Genomic DNA, 26,891 nt, shown 5'->3' with positions numbered 1-26,891 from the left:
GAAATGGGGGGTGGGAGTTAAAATAAATGAGAGAGGGACTTTATATGGATCAGTGATAATAACTCAATCTTCTATTTGACAAAGAAGAGGGAGAAGGAAGAGGAAGAAAAAGAAAGTGGGATAAAGGATCAGAAAGGGAAGAAAATAGAAAAAATTAGAGTATGACTCCAGGGTAGAACTGTTTTGTTGTCACTGAGTTGGTTGGTTGGTTTATCTGTTGTACTCTTCATGCTTCGCCAAGTTGGCCAGACTGGTCTCAAACTCCTAGCCCGAAGTGATCAACCCGCCTCGCCCCCCAGAGTGCCGGGACCACAGGTGTGAGCCACCACGTCCAGCGCCCACATTGCTTCTGGCCTCCGTGGTAGACCTCCCAGACGGAGCGGCCAGGCAGAGGAGCTCCTCACTTCTACCCAGACACTGGGCGGCCAGGCAGCGGAGCTCCTCACTTCCCAGACGGGGCGGCCAGGCAGAGACGCTCCTCACTTCTTCCCAGACGATAGGTGGCCGGGCAGAGGCGCTCCTCACTTCCCAGACGATGGGTGGCCGGGCAGAGGCGCTCCTCACTTCCCAGACGATGGGTGGCCAGGCAGAGGCGCTCCTCACCTCCCATACGATGGGTGGCCGGGCAGAGGCACTCCTCACTTCCCAGATGGGGCAGCTGGGCAGAGGCGCTCCTCACTTCCCAGACGATGGGTGGCCGGGCAGAGGCGCTCCTCACCTCCCAGACGATGGGTGGCCGGGAAGAGGCGCTCCTCACTTCTTCCCGGACGGGGCGGCCAGGCAGAGGCGCTCCTCACTTCTTCCCGGACGGGGCGGCCGGGCAGAGGCGCTCCTCACTTCTTCCCGGACGGGGCGGCCGGGCAGAGGCGCTCCTCACTTCTTCCCGGACGGGGCGGCCGGGCAGAGACGCTCCTCATTTCCCAGACGGGGCGGCCGGGCAGAGGCGCTCCTCACTTCTTCCCAGACGGGGCGGCCGGGCAGAGGCGCTCCTCACCTCCCAGACGATGGGTGGCCGGGCAGAGGCGCTCCTCACCTCCCAGATGGGGCGGCCGGGCAGAGGCGCTCCTCACTTCTTCCCGGATGTGGCGCCCGGGCAGAGGCCCTCCTCATTTCTTCCCGGACGGGGCGCCCGGGCAGAGGCGCTCCTCACTTCCCAGACGGGGCAGCCGGGCAGAGGCGCTCCTCACTTCTTCCCGGACGGGGCGGCCGGGCAGAGGCACTCCTCACTTCTTCCCGGACGGGGCGGCCGGGCAGAGGCGCTCCTCACTTCTTCCCGGACAGGGCGGCCGGGCAGAGGCGCTCCTCACTTCCTCCCAGACGGGGCGGCCGGGCAGAGGCGCTCCTCACTTCCCAGACGATGGGTGGCCGGGCAGAAGCGCTCCTCACTTCCCAGACGGGGCGGCCGGGCAGAGGCGCTCCTCACTTCCCAGACGGTGGGTGGCCGGGCAGAGGCGCTCCTCACTTCCCAGACGGTGGGTGGCCGGGCAGAGGCGCTCCTCACTTCCCACATGGTGGGTGGCCGGGCAGAGGCGCTCCTCACTTCCCAGACGGTGGGTGGAGACATATTTTTTTTTAATTTTGTGAGATGGAGTGTCGCTCTGTTGCCCAGGCTGGAGTACAGCATTGTGATCTTGGCTCACTGCAACTTCCGCCTTCTAGGTTCAAGCGATTCTCCTGCTTCAGCCTCCTGACGAGCTGGGATTATAGGCACCTGCCAGCATGCCCGGATAATGTTTGTATTTTTTAGTAGAGACAGCGTTTCACCATGTTGGCCAGGCTGCTCTCGAACTCCTGACCTTCTGATTCGCCCACCTCGGCCTCCCAAAGTACTGAGAACACAGGCATGAGCCACCGTGCCTGGTGGAGGTTACAGTGAGCCAAGATTACACCACTGCACTCCATCATGGGCAATAGAGTGAGACTCAGTTTCAAAAAAAAAAAAAGATGGTACATAAAAACTTTTAAGTTTTTAAATAAAATATAAGAAACATTATGTAAATCTGCATAAATCTGTTAATAGATACACCATATAAAATAATTTTTATATCAATAACAAACCATAAAATATAGAGGCAGTTTTTGTAATCAATTGAAGTTATGAGATTGAAACATATTGTTTTAACTTCAAGATGTATGTAATCTCCAGTTTTCAAGATGATTACAAAGATAATATTTATAGAAAGTATGCAAAAGAAGATAATGAAAGCATGCCAGTACAAAATAAAATGAAAATTAAGAAAGTAAAACAGGAGATGAGAAAAATATAACTACTAGAAACACATAAAACAATAACAATCTAACTGCTAATGACAACTTTGTTTCTTTATTCATTGTAAATATAAATTAATTATATTACTTAATAAAATCAAATGTAATCTTAGGACTTTGGAAGGCCAAGGTAGGCTCATCACTTGATCCTGAGTTCAAGACCAGCCTGGGCAACATGGCAAAACTCTGTCTCTACAAAAAATAAAACCTAGATGGCTATGATGGCAAATACTTGTAACCCAGCTGTTTGAGAGGCTAAAATGAGAGGATCATCTGAGTTTTGGAGGTTCTGGCAGCAGTGAATCATGCAAATCAGCCTGGTTGACAGAGTGAGACCCTATCTCAAAGTTAAATGAGACCGGGCGTGTTGGCTGATGCCTGTAATCCCAGCACTTTGGAGGCAGAGGCGGGCAGATCACCTGAGGTCAGGAGTTTAAGATGAGCCTGGCCATCATGGTGGAATCCCATCTCTACCTAAAATACAAAAAAATTAGCTGCGCATGGTGACAGGTGCCTGTAATCCCAGCTACTTAGGAGGCTGACAAAGGAGAATCACTTGAACTTGGGAGGTGGAGGTTGCAGTGAGCTCACACCATTGCACTCCAGCCTGGGCAACAAAAGTGAAACTCTGTCTCAAAATAAATACATAAATAAATAAATGCATATGAAGGAAAAGCTATAGAATGCCTCAGTGGTTTCTTTAAAAGCATACAGTATGCTGCCTACAAGAGACTCATTGTAGCATTGAGTCAAATAGGCTGAAATTAACAGAAGGAAAAAAATGTGTATTTCATAAAAATAGTAACCACAATTGGGGTGGTCATAATTATATTAAACATAATATGCTATAGGTCAAGTACTACCATTGGACAAAGAATGATATTATATTATGGTAAAGTGAGTTAATTTAACAGGAATCTGTAACTATATTATTTATCTATCTATATGTATATATAAACATAACATCAGGGCTCCAAAATATATAAAGCAAATATTGACGAAAGTGAAGCAAGACATACATAGCAACATAAAAATTGTAGACATCAAGACCCCATTCGCAACAATAAATAGAAAATTCAGAGAAAAAAATGAGAAAGAGACAACTTATGCAACATTATAGACCATATTATTTTGCATACAGAGGAATACTTGAGACTGCATAATTTCTTTTTCTTTCTTTTTTTTTTTTTTTTGAGACAGAGTCCTGCTCTGTCACCCAGGCTGGAGTACAGTGATGCAATCTCAGCTCACTGCAAGCTCCGCCTCCCAGGTTCACGCCATTCTCCTGCCTCAGCCTCCCAAGTAGCTGGGACTACAGGCGCCCACCACCACACCCGGCTAATTTTTTTATATTTTTAATAGAGATGGGGTTTCACTGTGTTAGCCAGGATAGTCTCGATCTCCTGACCTCGTGATCCACCCACCTCAGCCTCCCAAAGTGCTGGGATTACAAGTGTGAGCCACCACACCCAGCCGAGTGCATAATTTTTTCTTTTTTTTTTTTTGAGATGGAATCTCGCTGTCGCCCAGGCTGGAGTGCAGTACAGCGATCTCAGCTCACTGCAAGCTCCGGCTCCCAGGTTCACACCACTCTCCTGCCTCAGCCTCCCCAGTAGCTGGGACTATAGGTGTCCACCACCATGCCCAGCTTTTTATATTTTTGGTAGAGACGGGGTTTCTCCATGTTAGCCAGGATGGTATCGATCTCCTGACCTCGTGATCCGCCCGCCTCAGCCTCCCAAAGTGCAGGGATTACAGGCAGAGCCACCGTGCCCAGCTGAGTGAATAATTTTTAAAGAAAAATAATTTATGTGGCTCACAGTTTGACAGACTATAAGAAGTGTGTGCAAGCATCTGCTTCTGGTGAGGGTCTCAGGAAATTTACAATCATGGTGGAAGGTAAAGAGTAATTGGACATACTATATGTTAATGAAACAGAGCAAGTGTGAGGTGAAGGATCCAGGTTCTTTTAATGAAACCAGCTCTCATTTGAATTAATAGAGTGTAAAGTTTTGGTTACCAAGAGGATGTACCATGCCATTCATGAGAAATTTGCCTCCATGACACAAACATGTCCCACCAGTTCCCACATCCAACATTGAAGATTTATTTTGCAGCATGAGGTCTGGAGAACATGAACATGGAAACCATATTATAGACCAACAAGGCTTCACAGACACATGCAAAACTCTCCAGTCAAAACCAAGATAATACACAATATTTTTATTTGCATCTGGTTTAATCTGTTAGGACACATACCAAGTTTTATTAAATTTAAAAGTACTGACTGGGTGCAGTGGCTCTTGCCTATAATCCTAACACTTTGGGAGACCAAGGTAAGAGTATCCATTGGGGCCAAAAGTTTGAGACCAGCCTGGGAAACATGGTGAGATCCTAACACTACAAACAAGCACACAATTAGCCAGACATGGTAGTGCATGACTGTAGTCCAAGCCACTCAGAAAACAGAGGTGAAAGGATCACTTCAGCCCAGGAGGCTGAGGCTATAGTGAGCCAAAATTATGCCACTGCACTCCAGCCTCGGTGTTGGTAAGATCTTGTCTTAAAACAACAATAAATCAATTTTAAAAGACTAAAATTATACACTGTGTGTTTTCTAACAAAAACTGAATGAAACTAGGAATTAAAAGCAAAAGGCAAACTGGCAAATTCAAAAATATGTGAATATAAAACACACTCTTCAACATATTCTTGCTCAGAGGTCAAAAAATTTTATTCTTCACAGATGTCAATACAACCTACAGTTAAAGAGCTCAGAAATGAACCCTTCTATATATGATCAAATGGTCTTTCAAAAAGTTGCTATAAGTACAAAATAGAGAAAAGTAATATCTTCAAAAAATGATGTTGAAAACTGAATATCAACACTGATGAAATAAAGTTGGGTTATTTCCTTGAATGATACAAAAATATATTTTAAACAAAATACTTAGACATAAAGAAAATAATAAATCTATTAGAAAAAATACAGGAAAAAGACATGACATTGGTCTTGCCACCATTTTCTTAGATATGACATTAAATGCATAAGCAACAAATACAAGAAAAGTTTAAATACACTAGACATCAAAATTTCTGTACATCGAAAGAAAATTCAAAAGTGGCAACATCCCTTAGAAAATGGATGAAAACATTTGCAAATTTCATGTGAAGTTAATATTCAAAATAAATAAACAACTCTTAAAACTAAACAATAAAGTTGAATAACTTAATTTAAAAATGAACCAAAAAAATTTTCATCAAAAAACTACACAAATGGGAAAAAGCATTAGAAAGAATGCACAAAATTACTGAGAGAAATAAAAAAAACACAATGACAAAAAAAATCACCTCATATCCATTAGAATGGCCACTGTAAATTTTTTTAAAAACACCCAATCTGTTGGTGTTGCAATAAAAATGAAACCCATGTTGCTTGTTTCTAGAAAACAAAGATGCAGCCATTATTTAAAAATGTTATAAATGTTCCTCACTTGTTATATCTATTTACAAAATACATAACACAGGCCAGGCCCAGGTGCTCAAGCCTGTAATCCTAGCATTTTGGGAGGCCAAGGTGGGCAGATTACCTGAGGTCAGGAGTTTGAGACCAGCCTGGCCAACATAATAAGCCCCATTCTACTAAAAATACAAAAAATTAGCTAGGTGTGTTGGTGGGCGCCTGTTATCCCAGCTACTTGGGAGGCTGAAGCAGAATTGCTTTAACCCAGGAGGCAGAGGTTTCTGTGAGCTGATATCGCACCACTGCACTTCAGCCTGGGTGACAGAGAATCCATCTCTAGAAAAAAAGAAAAGCAACAGAGGACCTGGAAGACATATTTGAAAATCCATGTTTATTGCACCAGTATTCACAAAAGCCAAAAGGTTGAAGCAACCCAGATGTCTCTTGATTTATAAACATATCAAATATGTAACATATACATACAATGGAATATTATTCCATCTTAAAAAGAACAATCTTGTCACATTTTAAGATGAACATTGAGAATATTACGTCACTTGAATTAATCCAGTAACAAAATTACGGATATCTTAAGTGGTCAAATCATAAAATAGAAAAGTGGAAGGTTTGCCTGTCAAGGGTGAGAGAGAGGGTAAAATGAGCAGTTGTTATTTAATGGGTATTGAGTTTTAGTTTTACAAGAAGTAAAGTATCTAGAAGTCTTTTACATAACAATGAGAATATACTTAACATGCCTGAAATGAACAGCATTTTTTTTTTTTTTTTTGAGACAGGGTCTCACTCTGTCATTCAAGCTGGAGTGTAGTGGTACAACTTTGACTCCTCCTCAATCTCCCAAGTAGTAGGTACCACAGCTGCGTACCACCATGCCTGGCAATTATTAAATTATTTTTATAAAGAGGGGTCTCCATATCTTTCCCAGGCTGGTCTCAAAATTTTGGGCTCCAGGGATCCTCTTGTGTTGGCCTCCCAAAATCCTGGGATTACAGATGGGAGCCACAACCATGCCTGGCCCTGAAAATGTGCACTTGAATTAAGATGGTAAATTTTATGTTATGTGTTTTTAAAACAATTTTTTTAAAGAAAAACTGAAAAAAATCCAGAATTATAAATCTTTTTGAAAATTACCTTCAAATCAAACAAGTATTTCTCTCACAAAAGGAAATATATATTCATCATTAAACACATGGTGAAAAAAAGACTATCTCCATGACTACTCACTTAAACAAGATAGTTTATGGCCAGTTCTGCCTATATAGAAACCCACCCAGTTATCTGAGGGAATGCTCTCTGATACTCAATAAAAGCCATACTCATCGATATCCAGATATAAGGCCCACCATATGCAGACCTGACTACAAAAACATGCCCTAGTGTCTTAACTACTGAGCAAAGCCCTGAAGGATATGCAGTCTGTCCAAAAATAAAATGAGAATTACAACTACCCAAGCCCCTGTAACAAGCCAACTAAAGGTGGACCCTAGTGCAGACCCAGCAACCTTGTCACCAAGCTATACCCCCTCTCCACTACAAATTCAGAGGGCATCTCATCACCCTAAGGGCCCAACAAAAGATCTTTACCTTCTAAAATCAGTTTATAAAAACTTGAAGGCCAGGCATGGTGGCTCACACCTGTAATCCCAGCACTTTGGGAGGCCAAGGCGGGTGGATTACGAGGTCAGGAGATCGAGGCCATCCTGGCTAACAAGGTGAAACCCTGTCTCTACTAAAAATACAAAAAAATTAGCCAGGTATGGTGGTGGGCGCCTGTAGTCCCAGCTACTCAGGAGGCTGAGGCAGAATGGCGTGAACCCGGGAGGTGGAGGTTGCAGTGAGCTGAGACTGCACCACTGCACTCCAGCCTGGGCAACAGAGTGAGACTCTGTCTCAAAAAAAAAAAAAAAAAAAAAAAAACCAAACTTGAAGAGGTGTTTGCTCCATCAAATTTAGGCACCAATACAAAACTATATTGTGCCCATTGTCAATGCTTCTATTTTAATGTAGCACTGGAAGCATGTGGCAGAAAAATTAGTCAAAGAAATAAAAAAAACCATTGAAATTAAAGAAAAATAAGTAAAAAGTTGCTGTTTGTAGATCGTACAATCTTATATTTAAAAATCAATAAATAGTACATTAAAACCTGTCTAAAGTGATAAGTACACCCAGTAAATTAGCAAAATAGAAAATTAACATACAAGTATATGTATGGTCTCATACACTTAAAACAAACTATCTGATAAAATAGAGGAAGAAAAAAATCTTATTTACCACAGCATTAAGTAATAAACTTCTTAGAAAAAAAAAAGGAGGTAAAAAATCTTTTTTTTTTTTTTTGAGACAGAGTCTCACTCTGTCGCCCAGGCTGGAGTGCAGTGGCGCAATCTCAGCTCACTGCAAGCTCCGCCTCCCGGGTTCACGCCATTCTCCTGCCTCAGCCTCTCCGAGTAGCTGGGACTACAGGTGCCCGCCACCACGCCCGGCTAATTTTTTGTATTTTTAGTAGAGACGGGGTTTCACCATGGTCTCGATCTCCTGACCTCATGATCTGCCCGCCTCGGCCTCCCAAAGTGCTGGGATTACAAGCGTGAGCCACTGTGCCCGGCAAAAAATCTTTACAATAAAAAAACTACGGGCCGGGCAGGGTGGCTCACGCCTGTAATCCCAGCAGTTTGGGAGGCTGAGGTGGGTGGATCACGAGGTCAGGAGTTCAAGACCAGTCTGGCCAACATGGTGAAACCCCATCTCTACTAAAAATACAAAAAAAAAAATTAGCCGGGCGTGTTGGTGGGTGCCTGTAGTCCCAGCTACTCGGGAGGCTGAGGCAGGAGAATGGCGTGAACCCGGGAGGCGGAGCTTGCAGTGAGCCGAGATTGCGCCACTGCACTCCAGCCTGGGCAACAGAGAAAGACTCCGTCTCAAAAAAAAAAAAAAAAAAAAAAAATTAGCCAGGCATAGAGGTATGCACCTGTAATCTCAGCTACTCAGGAGGCTGAGGCAGAGAATTGCTTGAACCCAGGAGGCAGAGTTTGCAGTGAGCCAAGATCATGCACTGCACTTCAGCCTGGGCAACAGAGCAAGACTCCATCTCAAAAACAAAAAACAAAAAAAACTATGAAAATATTAGAGAAGATCCAAATAAATTTTAAAATTGCCATATTATCCAGAGTGATCTATAGATTCAATAAACTTCCTATCAAAATTGCAGTGGTATTTTTTTCATGGTAATGGAAAATACATTTCTAAAAGTTACATGATACTAAAATAACTGATAGCCAAAGCAATCTTGAGGAAGAAGATCAAAGCAGAAGGATACCATACTTATAATTTGAAACTGTATTTCAAGCCTATATAGTAATAAAAACAGAATGGACTGTGCAGAAAAAAATGAATAAAAAATGCAACAAAAACTAGTACTCTCACACATTTCAGATCTGATACAAAAAGACAACTTAAAAAACAGTTTTAGTTTCTCAAAATCATGCAGATATTCATGTGTCCCCAGGACAATGGAAAAACAGCCAGATTGTGCAATCTCTTATAAGCCATAAAGAGGAATTTGGCTCTAACTGTGAACTTGAAGGAAGCTCACCGAAAGAATAGTAGAATCCTTAGAGAATTTAAGAGCATGAGACAGAAGATGTCCCTTTGTGAGAGAAAAATTAAATAAATAAATAAATAAAAACAGCTGCCCAGGAATTATTTCCTTTGGAACACAGCTTCCCAGATCACATTTTAAGGACTGGCTTTCTTTTTGACCTTGGGACCTCTTATCTGCGTTGTCTGTTGTGTTCATTTTCATTCGCACCTACCTGGGGGGTTGGCAATCATCTCATGTCTCTTCATAGTCAGAGGTTTTTTTCCTTGCTCCAGACAGGTGATCAGGTCTGGCTTAGAGACAACAATACCTGTTTCATTAAAAATAAATAGCATGAATCTTGCTTATATTCCTCAATTACAAGCTAGTAATGTACTCAGCAGAAAGAATGTAATAAAATATTCTCATAAATTAATACCAAAATACTAATTCATAACAAATTTCTAAATATTTAGAAAATATTTTCAACTTTAAGGTTTCTTTTTTTGGAGATGGAGTAAAATAATTAAAAAGTTGCTGTTTATAGATCATACAATCTTATATTTAAAAAACCATAAGCAGTACTTTAAAAACCATAAATAGGGCCGGTTGCAGTGGCTCATGCCTCTAATCCTAGCACTCTGGGAGGCCAAGATGGGTGGATCACGAGGTCAGGAGTTCGAGACCAGCCTGGCCAACATGGTGAAACCCCATCTCTACTAAAATACAAAAAGCCACGTGCGGCGGCACGTGCCTGTAGTCCCAGCTACTCAGGAGGCTGAGACAGGAGAATTGGTTGAACCCAGGAGGCAGAGGTTGCAGTGAGCTGAGATCATGCCATTGCACTCCAGCCTAGGCAACAGAGTGAGACTCCATCTCAAAAAAAGAAAAAAAAAACATAAACAGTACCTTAAAACCTTTCTAAACTGAAAAATACACTCAGTAAATTAGCAAAACATAAAATTAACACACAAGTATGTGTATGGTCTCAAACACTTAAGCTATCTGATAAAATAGGGAAAGAAAAAAATCTTATTTACTATACCATTAAATAATAAATTTCTTTAAAAAATTACTAAGAAGGTAAAAAATCTTTACAATAAAAACACTATGAAAAAAAGAGGAGATCCAAATAGATTTTTAAATTGCCACATTATCCAAAGTGATCTATAGATTCAATAAACTTCCTATCAAAATTAGAGCAGTATTTGCTCTTCTTGCCCAGGCTAGAGTGCAATGGCTCGATCTCAGCTCACCAAAACCTCTGCCTCCTGGGTTCAGGGGAATCTCCTGCCTCAGCCTCCGGAGTAGCTGGGATTACAGGACTACCCCACCATGACCGACTAATTTTGTATTTTTAGTATAGATGGGGTTTCTCCATGTTTGTCAGGCAGGTCTCAAACTCCCAACCTCAGGTGATCTGCCCATCTCAGCCTCCCAAAGTGCTGGAATTACAGGTATGAGCCACTGCGCCCGGCCCTGCATGTAGGCTTTTTAAATTTACTACCTGGTACTACTGAATCAAAAACTGGTGGTGGCAATGAGATTTTCAGGTGGGGGCAACACTATTTTATGCCACTAAATTTCTGAAATTACCACTAATTTAGAGTGAAGAATAAAGCTCAACTCAGCAACGTGGAAAGTTTGGATTAAGATGGAACATCTTGAAGAAATTCTTTTCTAAATACACAAATTCTGAAGATTTTCTGGAAAAAGGGCATCTGAAACTCTTTATGCAAAGGATAAATTACTAAAATCATTCCACAAAAAAGAGAAATAAAACTTTCGGGTTTTTTTTATGAATTATGTATTTAAGTTATCCTCACCAAGGAAGACCAGGTGTCTGTAGTTCTCTAACATCACATCCCTATATAAATTTTGCTGTGCAGTGTCCAGGCAATGCCACTCCTCCAGAGAGAATTCTACAGCCACATCTCTAAATTGCAATGGTTCCTGAAAAACACACAAACACACACATTTTTACCAAGTTGCCAAATTGGTGGAATTTTTAATTTAAGGTGAAATGAGAGAGTAAAGAGAACTGGTTCTTACTTATAGGATTGACTAAAATTATCCAATAAAATAATTTTCAACACAGAAATATTTTCTAATGTATTCTCTATCTCTGAGAAAAAAGAGCAGCCTAAGATCCACAACATTAATTCATATAATGATATTTTTCTAGATAACAAAGTATAAAATTAAGGGCATGAACATGAACATGTACATTTTTGAGTGCTATATTTATATCATACAGAATCAGTTATGAATATCTTTCAGACAGAAAAGACATGTTGAGTTAGAAGGCATCTCTCAAATTTTAACATGTACAATAAGCTGATGACCTTCTTATGAAGGATTTTTTTTTTTCCAGAAGATCTGGCATAAAGTCTGATTTTTTGAATTTCTAACAAGCTCACCAATAATGTTAATGTTCTTGTCCCAAAAACGATATTTTGTCAAACATGCAGTAAGTGCAAGAGCCTATGTTTTTTTTCAGATTTTCTAGCCTGTAAACAAAGATAAGAGCCTTCATTTTCCAAAGAAAAATATTTTTAAAAAAGAGAGCTGCCAGATTTAATGTGATGGTTTATGCATATCAGCTGCATGAACATAATTAATAATGAATAGAAAAATAATTATCTCTATAGTGAAAAAAATCTGTCAGAGAGCTATTTCACCAACTGAATCATTAACCATTAACTGCACTAGGACAAATTTTTATGATGTGCTAATGCACACAGAAGAAAACAGCATCACTGTTGAAATATTCCTCCCAAAGAAAGTAAATAAAATCTGAATTTAACCACAAAGAAACATGTTTTATGCTAACTTCAAAGTTTTCGATAACTCCTGTTCTGTAACTTTTAGTAGTAATTTTAAGTAGGCTTCATTTAGCACCCAAGAGAGCAGGTATCTCCTAATAATTTTTTTCAGAACTTTCTAGATAATAAATGCCATTCCATGTAAAAAAGCATTTTCTTAATCCTGTTCTGCATACAGCTAATGGAACATACAGATGAAGCCTCAACATTACATGTTCTCCATCTATACTAAGGACCACAATTTTCCCCAACAGAAATCTTGAGTATCCACATCTTTCCATGTTCAACAGCCACAAAGGGAACATTTTTAATATTGCAGATTATAAAATCTTACTGAGAATTCTGCATGGCATATAAGAAGCTATGACATAGAAAACGCAGAGAAAACTCTGGGATATAGGAAAGAAGTATTTTTCAGAGACCCTTGACTATCATAAGAATTTTAAGTAGTTAAACCAAACTCAGGGAGGGAAAACACAAGTAGAGAAGTGAAGGTTTGTGAGTACTAAACTCATGGGAGTCCAGGAGGCAGAGTGGACACAGCTCTTCATCTGAGACACGTTTACCTTAAGAGGAGCCATTTTTTTTTCCTCCTTCTCCTCTGGAATTCCTTCTCAGATGAGATTCTCTGGAAAAATTACACCTGCATCTTGAGAGCATGCCTTTAAAGGTATCAGCAGCACATGATTACCTGCTGGCATGACATCAACTGGCAAAATGACAGAAAAAGCCCATCAATTTGTGTCCTTTGAAACAGAAGAGATTCAGTGAACAATGAACTGCTCCACGAAGATAGCAATGTTTCTCATTTCCTGTCCTCAGGTGCCCTCCCTGCCACAGACACCAGCAATTTCCAGTAATGGAAATATGCACCACACTTATCTGTCTGTACCAAACCCAAACAGAACAGGCCCCGTGACCACCCTTTAGCGCAAAGGTGGAACTTAACTCTCATGATTGTATTCTGAAGCCCTCATACTTGATTCTGGCCTCACCTTAGAGTCACATGAGGCCCTTCATTAAAACAACATGGATGCTGCCACCCAGAACAATAAACAGAAGCTGTGGCGAGGGCACAAGAGATTTCTGCAAATTGGCCATGTGATCCTAATGAGAAGCCTGGGCTGATAATCACTAAGCTAAGCATTGCCTCTCAAGCTTTAATAGGCTTATAAATCACTTGGTAATTTTGGCTCCACTTTATGTAATGTGATTCTGGAGGCTTGAAAAGTATCCATGAATGGGTGTTTTAAACAAGTCCCCTGTCAATGCTGAAGTTGCTTTCTCTTGGCTCATTATTAGCATTAGTTAGAGAAAACAGGCACAGCACAGGGTCCCTTACACTTAGCACTCTTGTCACAACCAAATACTTCCGATACAAATAAGGAGAAGGCATCTCTACCCTAAAGTTTTATATGCTTTGCTGGCTCTCTAAAGTTTACAGAGGAAACTGAAGGCAGCAATGTCAGAATAAGTCTGTATTTAAAAAACAACATGTACTAATGCAATGTTTATTAAGCAGGTACTATGTGCTCAAGAGAATGATACAGAGCACTGTGCTGGGCATAACACATTCTGTGATTTACTTCTCATAACACCCTGAAAGCTGGTACTAAGGGTTTAATAAACTTTAGGATTTAGGTAAAGTGTGCAGCATTTTTATTTCTTCTTCTGTTTCTCTGTCATCAATTTTTTTAAACACCATAAAGAATAAAAGCGAAATATAGACAGATGAAAGAGATAGAAAGGAAGAGTTTAATGTAATTTAGAGAAAATTTTATTGTTTATATTTACTTTTCTGTGACTTGTGGAGCAACTACTGGATCTGCACGAATAGAAAACAAATTGCTAAATAGAATGTCTCTGCAAACACTGGTTTTAACAGAAAATTTAAAAACTAAGACCCTAAAATACGTACTTTATTTTTCCCTTTCATCTGCTTTTGGGATTCAGGAAATTGTGAGCAGCAGCTCTAGAAAGGCAGCAGGATTCACCAGCCAAAACTCTGATCTCTACTAATCAGTTCTGTAAGGCAAGACTCCAGGGTAGGGTCAGACCTAAATAAAGCCTCCAAAAAGCATGAATCTGATCAGGTCTCAGGCAGTGTGAAGACCTTATGTAGAATTCTGTTCTCTATGTCACTGGGGTACTTCCAGTTTTGTTTTTTTCTAAGCTTACCTAAAAGAAACTTAAATCCCAGAGTTCCTATAATTTTAATATTTTCTAGCCACTGCCCTGTCAACTTTACACTATATATTAATACACAATTTAAACAAATCCCTTAAGGTTTTCTAGGGTAATATTATTAGTAAATCAAAATGTACACTTTAGAAGGTAAAAAAAAAAAAAAGTAGAAATTTTACAGCTGGGTGCACTGCCTTACACCTGTAATCCCAACTTTTTGTGAGGCCAAGGTGGGTGGATCACGAGGTCAGGAGTTCAAGACCAGCCTGACCAAGATGGTGAAACCTTGCCTCTACTAAAAATACAAAAAATAGCTGGGCACAGTGGCTGGGGCCAGCAATCCCAGCTACTTTGGAGGCTGAGGCAGGAGAATCGCTTGAACCCAAGTGGCAGAAATTGCGGTGAGCTGAGATCGTGTCACTGCACTCATGCCTGGGTAACACAGTGAGATTCTGACTAAAGAAAAAAAAATTATAATAACAATTATTCTGTTCATAGATATCCCTTCAGATGTAGAATTCAGAAGTCATAACAGCATAAAGTGGCCTAAATAAAACCCAAGGTTTTGGACACATCTATGTATTGTGCCAACCATATGTTGCATAATTCAATTATTTATCCAGTTGTTGGTCTAGACTAAAAGTCTCTGGGTTGTAGGAACCATGGCTGCTTCATGTATTTTTTAATGGCCATATGAAATGGAAGCTACTAGTTTATCTATTTGGGTCTCCAGATCTCCTCCTTGTTTATCATCCAAGTACCAGGAAACTGGAGAAACTCTGATCTGGGTACCAACCAAAGACACCTCTTGTATGAGGGCATGAACAAACACAGGATGACTCACTTCTCTTACACTGAGACAGAAGCAGAATTAACCACTCTTGTCAGCCTAACACAATTCTGCTCTGGACATCCTCAAATGCCTCAAAGACACCTAGGTGATTGTGAGGGAATTCCTAGTGAACCAGGGCTGATGGCTCAATGCCCTAAGCCAGGCTGGAGAGACTCAGGCTGATTCTGAGTAGAAAATAGAACTGCCTTGGTGGAGCTCCAGAATCTGGATCATCTGTCCTGATTTGCTAGCTCTTGGATAAGAGAAAGAACAAAAACACTCTACTTCAGTATCACATTTTACAGGTAAATATAGTTGTGGTCATGGCTCTGGATATTTTGCAGCCTGATCTCTCACTCTTGAGATATTTATTTACACTAACAGATTCTGCCATCAGATTCTATTTCCTCCTGGAGCCTCTCACATAACTGTAGCAGGTCAATGAACAAGATGTGAAAAATCTCAAAATGCCACACTCCCAAATGGAGGCTGTAAGATATCTTGACAACTTACAATACAGAAAATGACTTTTGTTAATTTTCTGTACATTCTCTATCCAAAGTCTGGCATTTTTTTTTAAATCCCAGGCAGAGGGCAGACCTTATCTGCAGATTCTAGGTAGGATCGACTTGGCTCTCCATCCTTTCATGTTACACCAAGTGGAGTACAGTCAAAAGAGAGATCTCCTCATAGAGGCTGCTCTAACACATCCTAAATAATAAGTCTACATTAAAAAAAAAAGGTAACACAACATGAATATAAGTAGACAGTTTATTTGGGTCAAGCTTAAGGGTTATAACCTGGGAGCAAAGATTCAAGTTGCCTGGAATCTACACTTCAATTAGTAGCATTTACAGGAAGATATGTAAAGACAAGACAGGGACAGAAAGTGGGCTGATGCAGAGTTGTTTGTCAAAAGTTTATGTTTATTTACATAAATAACATGATTATTGATTGGATATCTATCATTATGTTTTAGGGTATGGGATATAGTGTCTAATGTGGCATTATTAGTTTAATTTATAGTTACTTGTGCCAATAGTGAACAGTTTCAATAGATGAATACATAGTTCAAAGTGGGAGAAAGACATAACTGCACTTTCATTTTAACATATCTCTGAGTTTGATAACCAAAAGAACCTGCATTATTTAGATAAAAGTTTTTTATTTCCCAAATCTCAAGATTTGGATTCAAAATATAGAGCTGTAGATTTAGGGCCTGAATGGCAGGAGGAGCAGCAGGCGTTACCTGCACATTTGTGAGCATTTTAGCAAGAGAAGGAATGTGAAAGTAGAGATTCTCTTGTCAACAAGTCTACTCAATGCACACACGTTACTCTAACTGGGTTTGTGGGCCCCATGGTCTCTGAATCTGTTTCAAGTCTGAAGATAGAAGAGTCATTGAAAGAGATAAAATGATTGATTGCTGCCCTATGAAATTTGTAGAAATCTAATCTAGCCTCTCTAGAAGTGACTGTAGAGGACTATAGATAACAGACACAATTCTGCCTGCATATTTAGGGGACAGCATGCACTTTGCTGCACAAGTGTGAACTGACTGGAAGCCTGATAGGGAAAGTCCTCGCTAGAGTAAATTCTGGTTGGCACCTTATGGGTTTGTATCATGTCTGGTAATTCTAGACAGTGTTTGGAAACAATAATTAGAAGAACAATTTTCTTTGGCCAGGCGCGGTGGCTCGCACCTGTAATCCCAGTACTTTGGGAGGCCGAGACAGGCAGATCATGAGGTCAGGAGATCAAGACCATCCTAGCTAACACAGTGAAACCCCATCTCTACCAAAAATATAAAAAATTAGCCGGGTGTGGTGGCGGGAGCCTGTATTCCCAGCTATTCGGGAGGCTGAGGCAGGAGAATGGCATGAACCCAGGAGGTGGAGCTTGCAGTGAGCCAAGAAGGCACCACAGCACATTCCAGCCTGGGTGACAGAGCAAGACTTTGTCTCAAAAAAAAAAAAAAAAAAAAAAAAAATTTTCTTCACTGGGCATGGTGGCCCATGTCTACAATCCCAGGACTTTGGGAGGCCTAGGCGGGTGGATCACCTGAGGTCAGGGGTTCTAGACCAGCCTGGCCAACAGGGTAAAACCCCATCTCTACTAAAATTACAAAAAAAATTACCCGGGCTTGGTGGGAGGCACCTGTAATTCCAGCTACTCAGAGGGCCGAGGCAGGAGAATCGCTTGAACCCAGGAGGCAGAGGTTGCAGCCAGCCAAGATCATGCCATCACACTCCAGCCTGGGGGACAAGAGAGACTTCGTCTCAAAAAAAAAAAGAACAAATGTTTACAGCCCCAGAAAAACTCCACAATAATAGAACAGAAAGGAAACGTTTTGGCTGGGTGTGGTGGCTCATGCCTGTAATCCCAGCACTTTGGGAGGCCGAGGCAGGCAGATCACCTGAAGTCGGGAGTTCGAAACCAGCCTGGCCAACATGGAGAAACCCCGTCTCTACTAAAAAATACAAAAATTAGCCGGGCATGGTGGCATGTGCCTGCAATCCCAGCTACTAGGGAGACTAAGGCAGGAGAATCACTTGAACCCGGGAGGCAGAGGTTGCAGTGGGCCGAGATCCCGCCACTGCACTCCAGCCTTGGCCACAAAGCGAGACTGTCTCAAAAAAAAAAAAAAATTTTTTTTAACTCCCTCTTTTTGCAGACTTCATATTAGCCTTAGCTTGGAGTCACTAGGTTCAAGCTTTAATTTCCATGTCAGTGTTACTCCCTTGGTTTTTGAAACTGTTTGAAAAATCCAGTGAAATTACTCAAACACAGTGTTTACATAAAGGAAGAAAATTTTAAGAGTCTTACTTTTTTTTTTTTTTTTTTGAGACGGAGTTTCTCTCTTGTTGCCCAGGCCAGAGTGCAATAGCGCGATCTCGGCTCACCGCAACCTCCTCCTCCCAGATTCAAGCAACTCTCCTGCCTCGGCCTCCCGAGTAGCTGGGATTACAGGCATGCGCCACCATGCCCAGCTAATTTTGTATTTTTAATAGAGACAGGGTTTCTCCATGTTAGTCAGGCCGGTCTCGAACTCCCAACCTCAGGTGATCCGCCTGCCTCGACCTCCCAAAGTGCTGGGATTACAGGCGTGAGCCACTGCGCCCGGCCCTTTTTTTTTTTTTTTTTTTTGGGAAGGAGTCTTGCTCTGTCGCGCACACTGAAGTACGATGGCGCGATCTCAGCTCACTGCAACCTCCGCCTCCTGGGTTCAACCAATTCTCGTGCCTCAGCCTCCCAAGTAGCTGGGATTACAGGCTCCTGCCACCATACCTGGCTAATTTTTGTATTTTTAGTAGAGATGGGGTTTCACCGTGTTGGCCAGGATGATCTAGAACTCCTGACCACAGGATCCTCCTGCCTAGGCCTCTCAAAATGCTGGGATTACAGGCGTGAGCCACCGCGCCCGACCAGGAAGGGGTTTTTAACCCCAACGTAGTTTTTGTTTTTGTGTCCTTCCCCTATTGGCTGGGGTCAGACCGCACAATCTAAGCTGATCCCGGTTAGCTTAGACCCAAACTTTTTCCAAATAGGATAAACGCGCGATTTGCGAGAAAAGGAAAAGGGAGAAAAAGGGGTAGGGTTGATTTACAACTTTTACAACTTCTGACCAGGAAGTTGAGTCTTTGAAGAGGAACTTAGTTGTCCTAGCAACCCTTTACCTCAAGTGATCCGCCCGCCTTCGCCTCCCAAAATGCTGGGATTACAGGCGTGAGCCACCGCGCCCGGCTTCGTAAATTTTTAACAGGAGAAAAGAGAAACTGTGAACCCCATGGACCAAAGCTCTTCCGAATCGTGAACCCGCACCCCGAGTCAAGATTCTCCCCTGACGACCTTCTCGTGGTTCCCGCACAATCTGGGAGAGACCTGAAGCTGCGGGTGCAGAGCTGCTGCCCAGAGAGGGTGCCAGGCCAGGGCACAGTCACTGCGCAGGGAAGAGACAGGACGCCCCGGGACCGGCTGTCAGCGCAGCCGCCATCTTATGGCTGGAGGGGACCCAGCTGGGTAAGGAGAATTCCGGACTCAGATTGTGGAGCTGACTACGGGGAGGCCTGAGTCCCTCCACAGCCACTTCCCATCAACCAGTCCCTCCCCTCTCTCAGGATGTCGAACAGGCACTCTCACCATTTCTAGGCTTCCAGGGGGTCCCGACATCTTGGCTGTGGATCTCCCAATACCTACAGGACACAGGGCCACAGAGGGTGGGCCTCTAGGACACAGAGTAGTGATGAGAAGACCTAGAGCTCCAAATGCAGCGAGAGACAAAGGCCGCGCCAAACCCGGAAGCCGTCCTCTTTGCTCCACCTGCCTGCCTGATTGGACGGTTTCCAGCCCGGCGTCTCTCATTGGATAACGCTTAAGGCCCTGCCCACTCAGCCCCTGAGTGACAGAAGATGTGATCAGATGCTGGGCTGAGCGATGAAAGAGTAACAGCCTAAACTGCAGCCTTTTCAGACAGGGCTTCCTCCCTGAACTGAGCCAGGCCCACCCTAGAGCATAGGAAAATTCTGTATCTTTTTTACTGTCTCTCTTTTTGCATGTATTCAAATGGTGAACAGAAGTATTTTGCTCTCATATTAATAATACATAAAATTTTTGTTCGAGAGAAAATCAACTTTGACTTTGGTAATAGTGTATTATCAATACTAAAGCTAATTTTAATAAAACCTTGTATATAAATCAGATTTGTCACTTTTGACTTCTCAAGATTTACACATATATTTCATAATCTCTTGTAATTTTTTTAACTTTTTATATTTTATCTACATTCTTTTTTTCAATTTGAAACAACCTTTAAGTAATTTCAAATTGTTACAGGAAATAGAAATCATTTAGACCAGGCACAGTGGCTCACGCCTGTAATTCCAGCACTTTGGGAGGCCAACGTGGGCGGATAACTTGAGGTCAGGAGTTCAAGACCAGCCTGGCCAACATGGTGAAACCCCATTTCTACTGAAAATACAAAAAATTAGCTGGGTGTGCTGGTGCGCACTTGTAGTCCCAGCTACTCCGGAGGCTGAGGCAGGAGAATCGCTTGAACCCAGGAGGCGGAGGTTGTGTAACAGCCCAAGGGGTTTAGCTTGCCTTTTGTCTAGACAGAGTTGATTCATAAAGACAGGCGTTTTGCCTAGACAGAACCCGTTCATCAAGACAGGGGAATTTGTGGAGGAAAAGTTAAATACTAATTTTGAAATAAATTGAACATGGACACAAACAATGGTCACCAAGTCTCAGAACCGGATGTGTGACCCCCTTGAGGCATTCATGTAATGTCGTTTCAGAGAAATCTCTGTTTCAGTCTATTCCTATATGTTGTTATTGAAAAACAAGATAACGTTTTTGTGTTCCTTGAGCCCAGTCGCAAAGGGCCCTGGTGACTGGGCCTCATGCCAAACATTTCAGCTCCATCAGGTCATTTATGTTCCTCTCCAAACTGGTTATTCTAGTTAGCAGTTCCTCTAACCTTTTATCAAGGTTCTTAGCTTCTTCAAATTGGGTTCGAACGTGTTTCTTTAGCTCAGCAGAGTTTGTTATTAACTGTCTTCTGAAGCCTACTCTGTCAATTCATGCATCTCATCCTCTTATGTTCATCTCCAAACTGGTTATTCTAGTTAGCAGTTCCTCTAACATTTTATCGAGGTTCTTAGCTTCTTCAAATTGGGTTCAAACATGTTTCTTTAGCTCAGCAGAGTTTGTTGTTAACCGTCTTCTGAAGCCTACTTCTGTCAATTCAGGCATCTCATCCTCTGTCCTGTTCTGTAGCTTGCTGAAGAGACATTTTGATCATTTGGAAGAGAAGAGGCACTCTGGCCTTTCAGCAGTTTTTTGTTGATTCTTTCTCATCTTCATGAGTTTGTCTGGTTTCGATCTTTGAGGCTGCTGACCCTTGGATTTTTTTTTTTTTTTAACAGTCTCTCTCTCTCTGTCACTCAGGCTGGAGTGCAGTGGCATGATCGCGGCTCACTGCAAATTCTGCCTCCCAGGTTCAAGTGATTCTCATGTCTCAGACTACCTAATAGCTGGGACTACAGGCATGCACCACCACGCCTGGCTATTTTTTTGTATTTTTTAGTAGAGACGAGGTTTCACCATGTTGGCCAGGCTAGTCTCGAACTCCTGACCTCAAGTGCTCTGCCCACCGCCTCAGCCTCCCAAAGTATTGGATTACAGGTGTGAGCCACCATGTGTGGCCTTGAATGAGGTTTTTGTGGGTAAATTTTTTTCTTGTTGATGCGTTGTTGCTTTCTGTTTGTTTTTCTTTCAGTGGTCAGGTCCATCTTCTGTAGTGCTGCTGCAGTTTGCTGGGGGTTCACTTCAGGACCTATTCATCTGGTTCACTCCTGTGCCTGGAGATGTCACTCAAGGAGGTTGGAGAACAGCAAAGAAGAGTGTCCGCTCCTTCCTCTGGGATCTCTGACCTCAAGAGGCACCAACCTGATGCCAGTAGAATCGCTTCGCTATAGGGTGTCTGACAACCCCTGTTGAAGGGTCTCATCCAGTTGGGTGGCACGGGAAGCAGAGCCCACTTAATGAAGCACTTTGACTGTCCTTTGGTGGAGGGGGGTGTTTTGCTGGGGGAAAATCTACTCATCTGGGCTGCTCAAATTCTTCAAAACTAGCAGGAGGAAAGCCTAAGTCTGCTGGTCCACAGAGACTGCAGCCACCCCTTCCCCTAGGGTTCTGCTCTGATCTTTGTTATTTCTTTTTTTCTACTGGGTTTGGGTTTGGCTTTGGCTTGTTCTTGTTTCTCTAGTTCCTTGAGGTGTTATCTTAGATTGTCTACTTATGCCCTTTCAGACTTTTTAGTAGGCACTTGATGCTGTGAACTTTCCTTTTAGCACCACTTTTGCTGTATCCCAGACATTTTGATAGATTGTGTCTTTATTATCTTTCAGCTCAAAGAATTTTTAAATTTCCATCTTGATTTCATACAGCAATCATTCAGAAACAAGTTGATCCTAAATTTTATTTTTATTTAATTTCCATGTATTTATTTAATTTCCATGTATTTGCATGGTTTTGAGGGTTTATTTGGAGTTGATTTTCACTTTTATTCCACTGTAGTCTGAGAGAGCAGTTGATATAATTTTGATTGTCTTAAATTTATTGAGACTTGTTTTGTGGCCTATCATATGTCTGTCTTAGAGAATGATTCATACGCTGATGAATAAAATGTATATTCTGCAGTTGTTGGGTAGAACGTTCTGTAAATATTTGTCAAGTCCATTTGTTCTACGGTATAGTTTAAGTCCATTGTTTTTGTTGTTGTTGTTGACTTTCTGTCTTGATGACTTGTCTAGTGCTGTCAGTAGAGTATTGAAGTTCCCCATTATTATTGTGTTGCCATTTATCTCAGTTCTTAGGTCTAGTAGTAATTGCTTAATAAATTGGGAGCTCCAGTGTAAGGTGCATATATATTTAGGATTGTGATATTTTCCTGTTGGACTAGTCCTTTTATCATTATATAATGTCCCTCTTTGTCTTTTTTTATTTTTAACTGTTTTTGCTTTAATGTCTGTTTTGTCTGATGTAAGAATGGCTACTACTGCTTGCTTTTGGGGTACATTTGCATGACTATCTTTTCCCAACCCTTTACCTTAACTTTATGTGAGTTTTCATGTGTTGGGTGAGTCTCTTAAAGACCGCAGATATTTGGTTGGTAAACTCTTATCCATTCTACCATTCTGTATCTTTTAAGTGGAACATTTAGGCCACTAATCACTATCAATTATACCACCACACATTATAATGCCAGTCATTGCAAGGCTTGAACAGGTAATCAATTCATCCACATTCAAGTTTTCAGTTGTAATAAAAATTTTGGCCTGTTGATCTTCCTGGTGATTAAATACTCTGTCAAGAGACAGCAGAGATGGATGAGCATCAACATGGAAAACAGCAATAATGGTAGTGTGTGCACCAGGATTCAGATATCTTCTCAGTATTTTTTTCCCCAAACCTCTTTATTCCCAATTAACCAATTGTTTTGTCACTATTGGAGCATCCAGGTAGTAAGACCATTTGCTACTGACCAAGAGTTGATATGCAAGTGACAAATCCCTCTGGCTTCCTCCTGAATAGCTTGGAGGATGGCTACTAGTTCAGCCAACTGGCTGCTCCCACCCCTTCCTTCATCAGAAATGCTTACGTTTTTAACAGGATTATAAGCCACAGCCTTCCAGCATCGGGTCCCACCAGTGTGTTTGCTGGATTGATCAGTAAACCAAGCATGTTTATGATCCTCTGAGCTTAGGTCTTTAAATGAACTGCACCACTGAGCGGGGGGGGGGGGGGGGATGGGGGGGTTTCCTTCCCTATCTGCAGCACTTCCTCAGTGGTTTCCTGAGCTGGCAGGTTTTGTACATCCTCATGTAAAAATGATAACCCCTTTGGTTTTGGCTTAGCCTGGTCTTCTATGTTGTATTTCCATTTTATGATGCTACCTTCTTGGGCATGCCCTATTTGGTGAGTTTTGGGGGAACTCATGACTCAAGTCATAATAGGAATTTCAGACCTTATAAAGACATCATGGTTGAAGCAGAGATGTTCCTTTTCCAGCAAAGCCCAATAGCAAGCTAACAATTGCTTCTTGAAAGGGGTATAAGCTTTGCCGGCCTCTGGCAGTTTCTGGGTTCAAAACCCAAAATGTACCCTCTTCCCATCTTGTTTCTGCCTAAGGCTCCAATTAACATGTTGATTTAGGACAGTTACTTGCAGTTCTACTGGCCCATCCCATATGGGCCATAGATCCAGGGCCAGTTGCACTTCTTGTTTAGCTTGTTCAAAAGCCATGCTCTCTTTCTCTCTCCAGTGAAAGTCATAGCATTTTCTAGTGACTGCATGTCAAGGTTGTAATATGTTACCCAAGTGGGGAATATAATGTCTCCAGAATACGAACAAGCCAATAAATTTCTAGTCCTCCTTTTTAGTGGTAGGGGTTGCAATTTTTAGTATTTTAGCCTTAGTCTTTGGTAAAAGGGACTATTTCCCTGCATTTCAAAAGATGCCAAGGAATTTTATAGTTTGTGCAGGATACCAAGGAATTTTACAATTTGTCCTTGAATTTTACTAAGGTTAATTCCCATCCTTGAGATAGGAGCTGTGTTTTTACTTGCTCCAAACCCTGACTGACTAGTTCTTCAATTTCACCCTGACGGGGCCATTGGAACAGCTGCTTTTTTCATCAATAGGCTGATATTTTTGAGTTTGAACAGTCAAGACATAGGCCTGGCATTGGGCCAGGGTCAGTCTGGAAGTCAAATTAGCATTTTTCTTTCCAGCTTTCATTTCTCTTGTAGCAACTATCCCCTATCTTGATACATTAACTTATAAGCAGTAAGCAAACACCATTCACTCGGGGAGATCCCCTCAGCATCTCCTTTGGTGACTGGAATCCCCTGCAGCACTTCACATGTAGCAGGATGAGCTGCAGACAAAACCTCTCAGACACTGAGTTGTAGAAGGAAGGGCTTTATTCAGCTGGGAGCATCGGCCAGCTACTGTCTCAAAATCTGAGCTCCCCGAGTGCACAATTTCTGCCCTTTTAAGGGATCACAACACTAAAGATTTCTTTTTTTTTTTTTTTTTTTGAGATGGAGTCTTGCTCTGTCGCCCAGGCTGGAGTGCAGTGGCGCAGTCTTGGCTCACTGCAAGCTCTGCCTACCGGGTTGACGCCATTCTCCTGCCTCAGCCTCTCCGAGTAGCTGGGACTACAGGCACCCGCTACCACGCCAGGCTAATTTTTTGTATTTTTAGTAGAGATGGGGTTTCACTGTGGTCTCAATCTCCTGATCTCGTGATCCACCTGCCTTGGCCTCCCAAAGTGCTGGGATTACAAGCGTGAGCCACCGTGCCCTGCCTAACACTAAAGATTTCACATGAAAGGGTCGTGATTGATTTGAGCAAGCAAGGGGTACATGACAGGGGCTGCATGCAGCAGTGGTCAGGGAGGAATAGAACAGGGCAGGGAGTTTCACCATGTTCTTCTATACACTATAAGGAATCTATGAATAACATCAGCTTCTAAATCATAAGTTGATTTTTAACTACTGGGTTTAGGCCAGGCAGGCCCAGGCCTGGTTTCAGGCCTGGTGCCGGGCTGCCTGTCTTTGGTTTTATTTCCTTGTTGTTTTTACTGAATATAAAACAATATAAAACAAGGTGAGAGGGTCTTTCTCTCCTCTCACATGCACAGTCAATGGTTTAAGTTGCACTAATTTAGATTCTCAATTCTTACAAAGGCCACTTTCCCTGAACCATTCAATCACCAAAAAGGAGAACTGGGGGTGTTGGACGCAGAGGAAGTGGGGGTCCTGACCAACTCAGTATACCACTGGAGGCTATATGAGCAAACAGAAAACTCTTCTCATGAAAGCAGGATGTTGGAAAACTGACAAACTGCATCTGCTGCCAGAAGGGGTGCTGAAGGCAGATACGCCCCAGGCGCAGTGTTCCTTGTGGTTATCTATAGGAACATCTGAAGCCTGTTGTACAAAGAAAGCAATTATATGTACCTGTGATAAATCAAGCAGCTGACCAACCATTACCTCTCCCTCCCTATTGATTCTACCTAATAAATACTAAGGCCTGTAGAAACTCAGGGCTGCCTTCTGCTCACTAGAAGCAAGGAGCCCCCAGCCCCTTCTTTTTTTTTTTTTTCTGAGACCGAATCTCGCACTGTCACCCAGGCCGGAGGGCGGTGGTGCGATCTCGGCTCACTGCAAGCTCTGCCTCCTGGGTTCCCTCCATTCTCCTGCGCAGCCCCCCCGAGTAGCTGGGACTACAGGCGTCTGCCACCACACCTGGCTAAATTTTTTTGTATTTTTAGTAGAGATGGGGTTTCACCTCGTTAGCCAGGATGGTTTCAATCTCCTGACCTCGTGATCCGCCCGCCTCAGCCTCCCAAAGTGCTGGTATTACAGGCATGAGCCACCGCACCCTGCCTGACCCCTTCTTTTAAAACAAATCTTTTCGGGCGCCCCATCCGGGAAGAAGTGAGGAGCGCCTCTGCACAGCCACCCATCATCTGGGAAGTGAGGAGCGCCTCTGCCCGGCCACCCACCGTCTGGGAAGTGAGGAGCGCCTCTGCCCGGCTGCCCCGTCAGGGAAGAAGTGAGGAGCGCCTCTGCCCGGCCGCCCCGTCCGGGAAGAAGTGAGGAGCGCCTCTGCCCGGCCGCCCCGTCCGGGAAGAAGTGAGGAGCGCCTCTGCCCGGCCGCCCCGTCCGGGAAGAAATGAGGAGCGCCTCTGCCCGGGCGCCCCATCCGGGAAGAAGTGAGGAGCGCCTCTGCACAGCCACCCATCGTCTGGGAAGTGAGGAGCGCCTCTGCCCGGCCACCCACCGTCTGGGAAGTGAGGAGCGCCTCTGCCCGGCCGCCCCGTCCGGGAAGAAGTGAGGAGCGCCTCTGCCCGGCCGCCCCGTCGGGAAGAAGTGAGGAGCGCCTCTGCCCGGCCGCCCCGTCCGGGAAGAAATGAGGAGCGCCTCTGCCCGGGCGCCCCATCCGGGAAGAAGTGAGGAGCGCCTCTGCACAGCCACCCATCGTCTGGGAAGTGAGGAGCGCCTCTGCCCGGCCACCCACCGTCTGGGAAGTGAGGAGCGCCTCTGCCCGGCCGCCCCGTCCGGGAAGAAGTGAGGAGCGCCTCTGCCCGGCCGCCCCGTCGGGAAGAAGTGAGGAGCGCCTCTGCCCGGCCGCCCCGTCCGGGAAGAAGTG

General features: G+C 43.1%; 1 protein-coding gene across 9 annotated transcripts in view; it reads right to left on the bottom strand.

Annotated features, from left to right (window-relative positions):
- LOC129459400 (zinc finger protein 486) overlaps positions 1-19,484 on the bottom strand; it is a 28,424-nt gene extending 8,940 nt beyond the window's left edge. For 2 of the 9 annotated variants that reach the window (XM_063616370.1, XM_055236122.2), the window contains exons 1-3: positions 19,308-19,484; positions 11,153-11,279; positions 9,562-9,657 (exon numbers count right to left, since the gene is read on the bottom strand). In XM_063616370.1, coding sequence (XP_063472440.1) covers positions 9,562-9,657; positions 11,153-11,279; positions 19,308-19,337 — 253 coding nt within the window. In that variant the 5' untranslated portion in view covers positions 19,338-19,484. Of the gene's footprint in view, positions 1-5,619; positions 5,711-9,561; positions 9,658-11,152; positions 11,280-12,717; positions 12,861-17,304; positions 17,424-19,307 lie in introns of those variants that run through there. The other 7 variants (XM_055236117.2, XM_063616371.1, XM_063616372.1 and 4 more) reach the window with 7 other exon arrangements.
- Between the last annotated feature and the right edge of the window lie 7,407 nt (positions 19,485-26,891).

Source organism: Symphalangus syndactylus, chromosome 13 (assembly GCF_028878055.3).
Source record: "Symphalangus syndactylus isolate Jambi chromosome 13, NHGRI_mSymSyn1-v2.1_pri, whole genome shotgun sequence".
Classification (NCBI taxonomy): Eukaryota; Metazoa; Chordata; class Mammalia; order Primates; family Hylobatidae; genus Symphalangus; species Symphalangus syndactylus.
The sequence above is the reverse complement of the archived record's forward strand: the minus strand, read 5'-3'. Positions and strand labels throughout refer to the sequence as shown.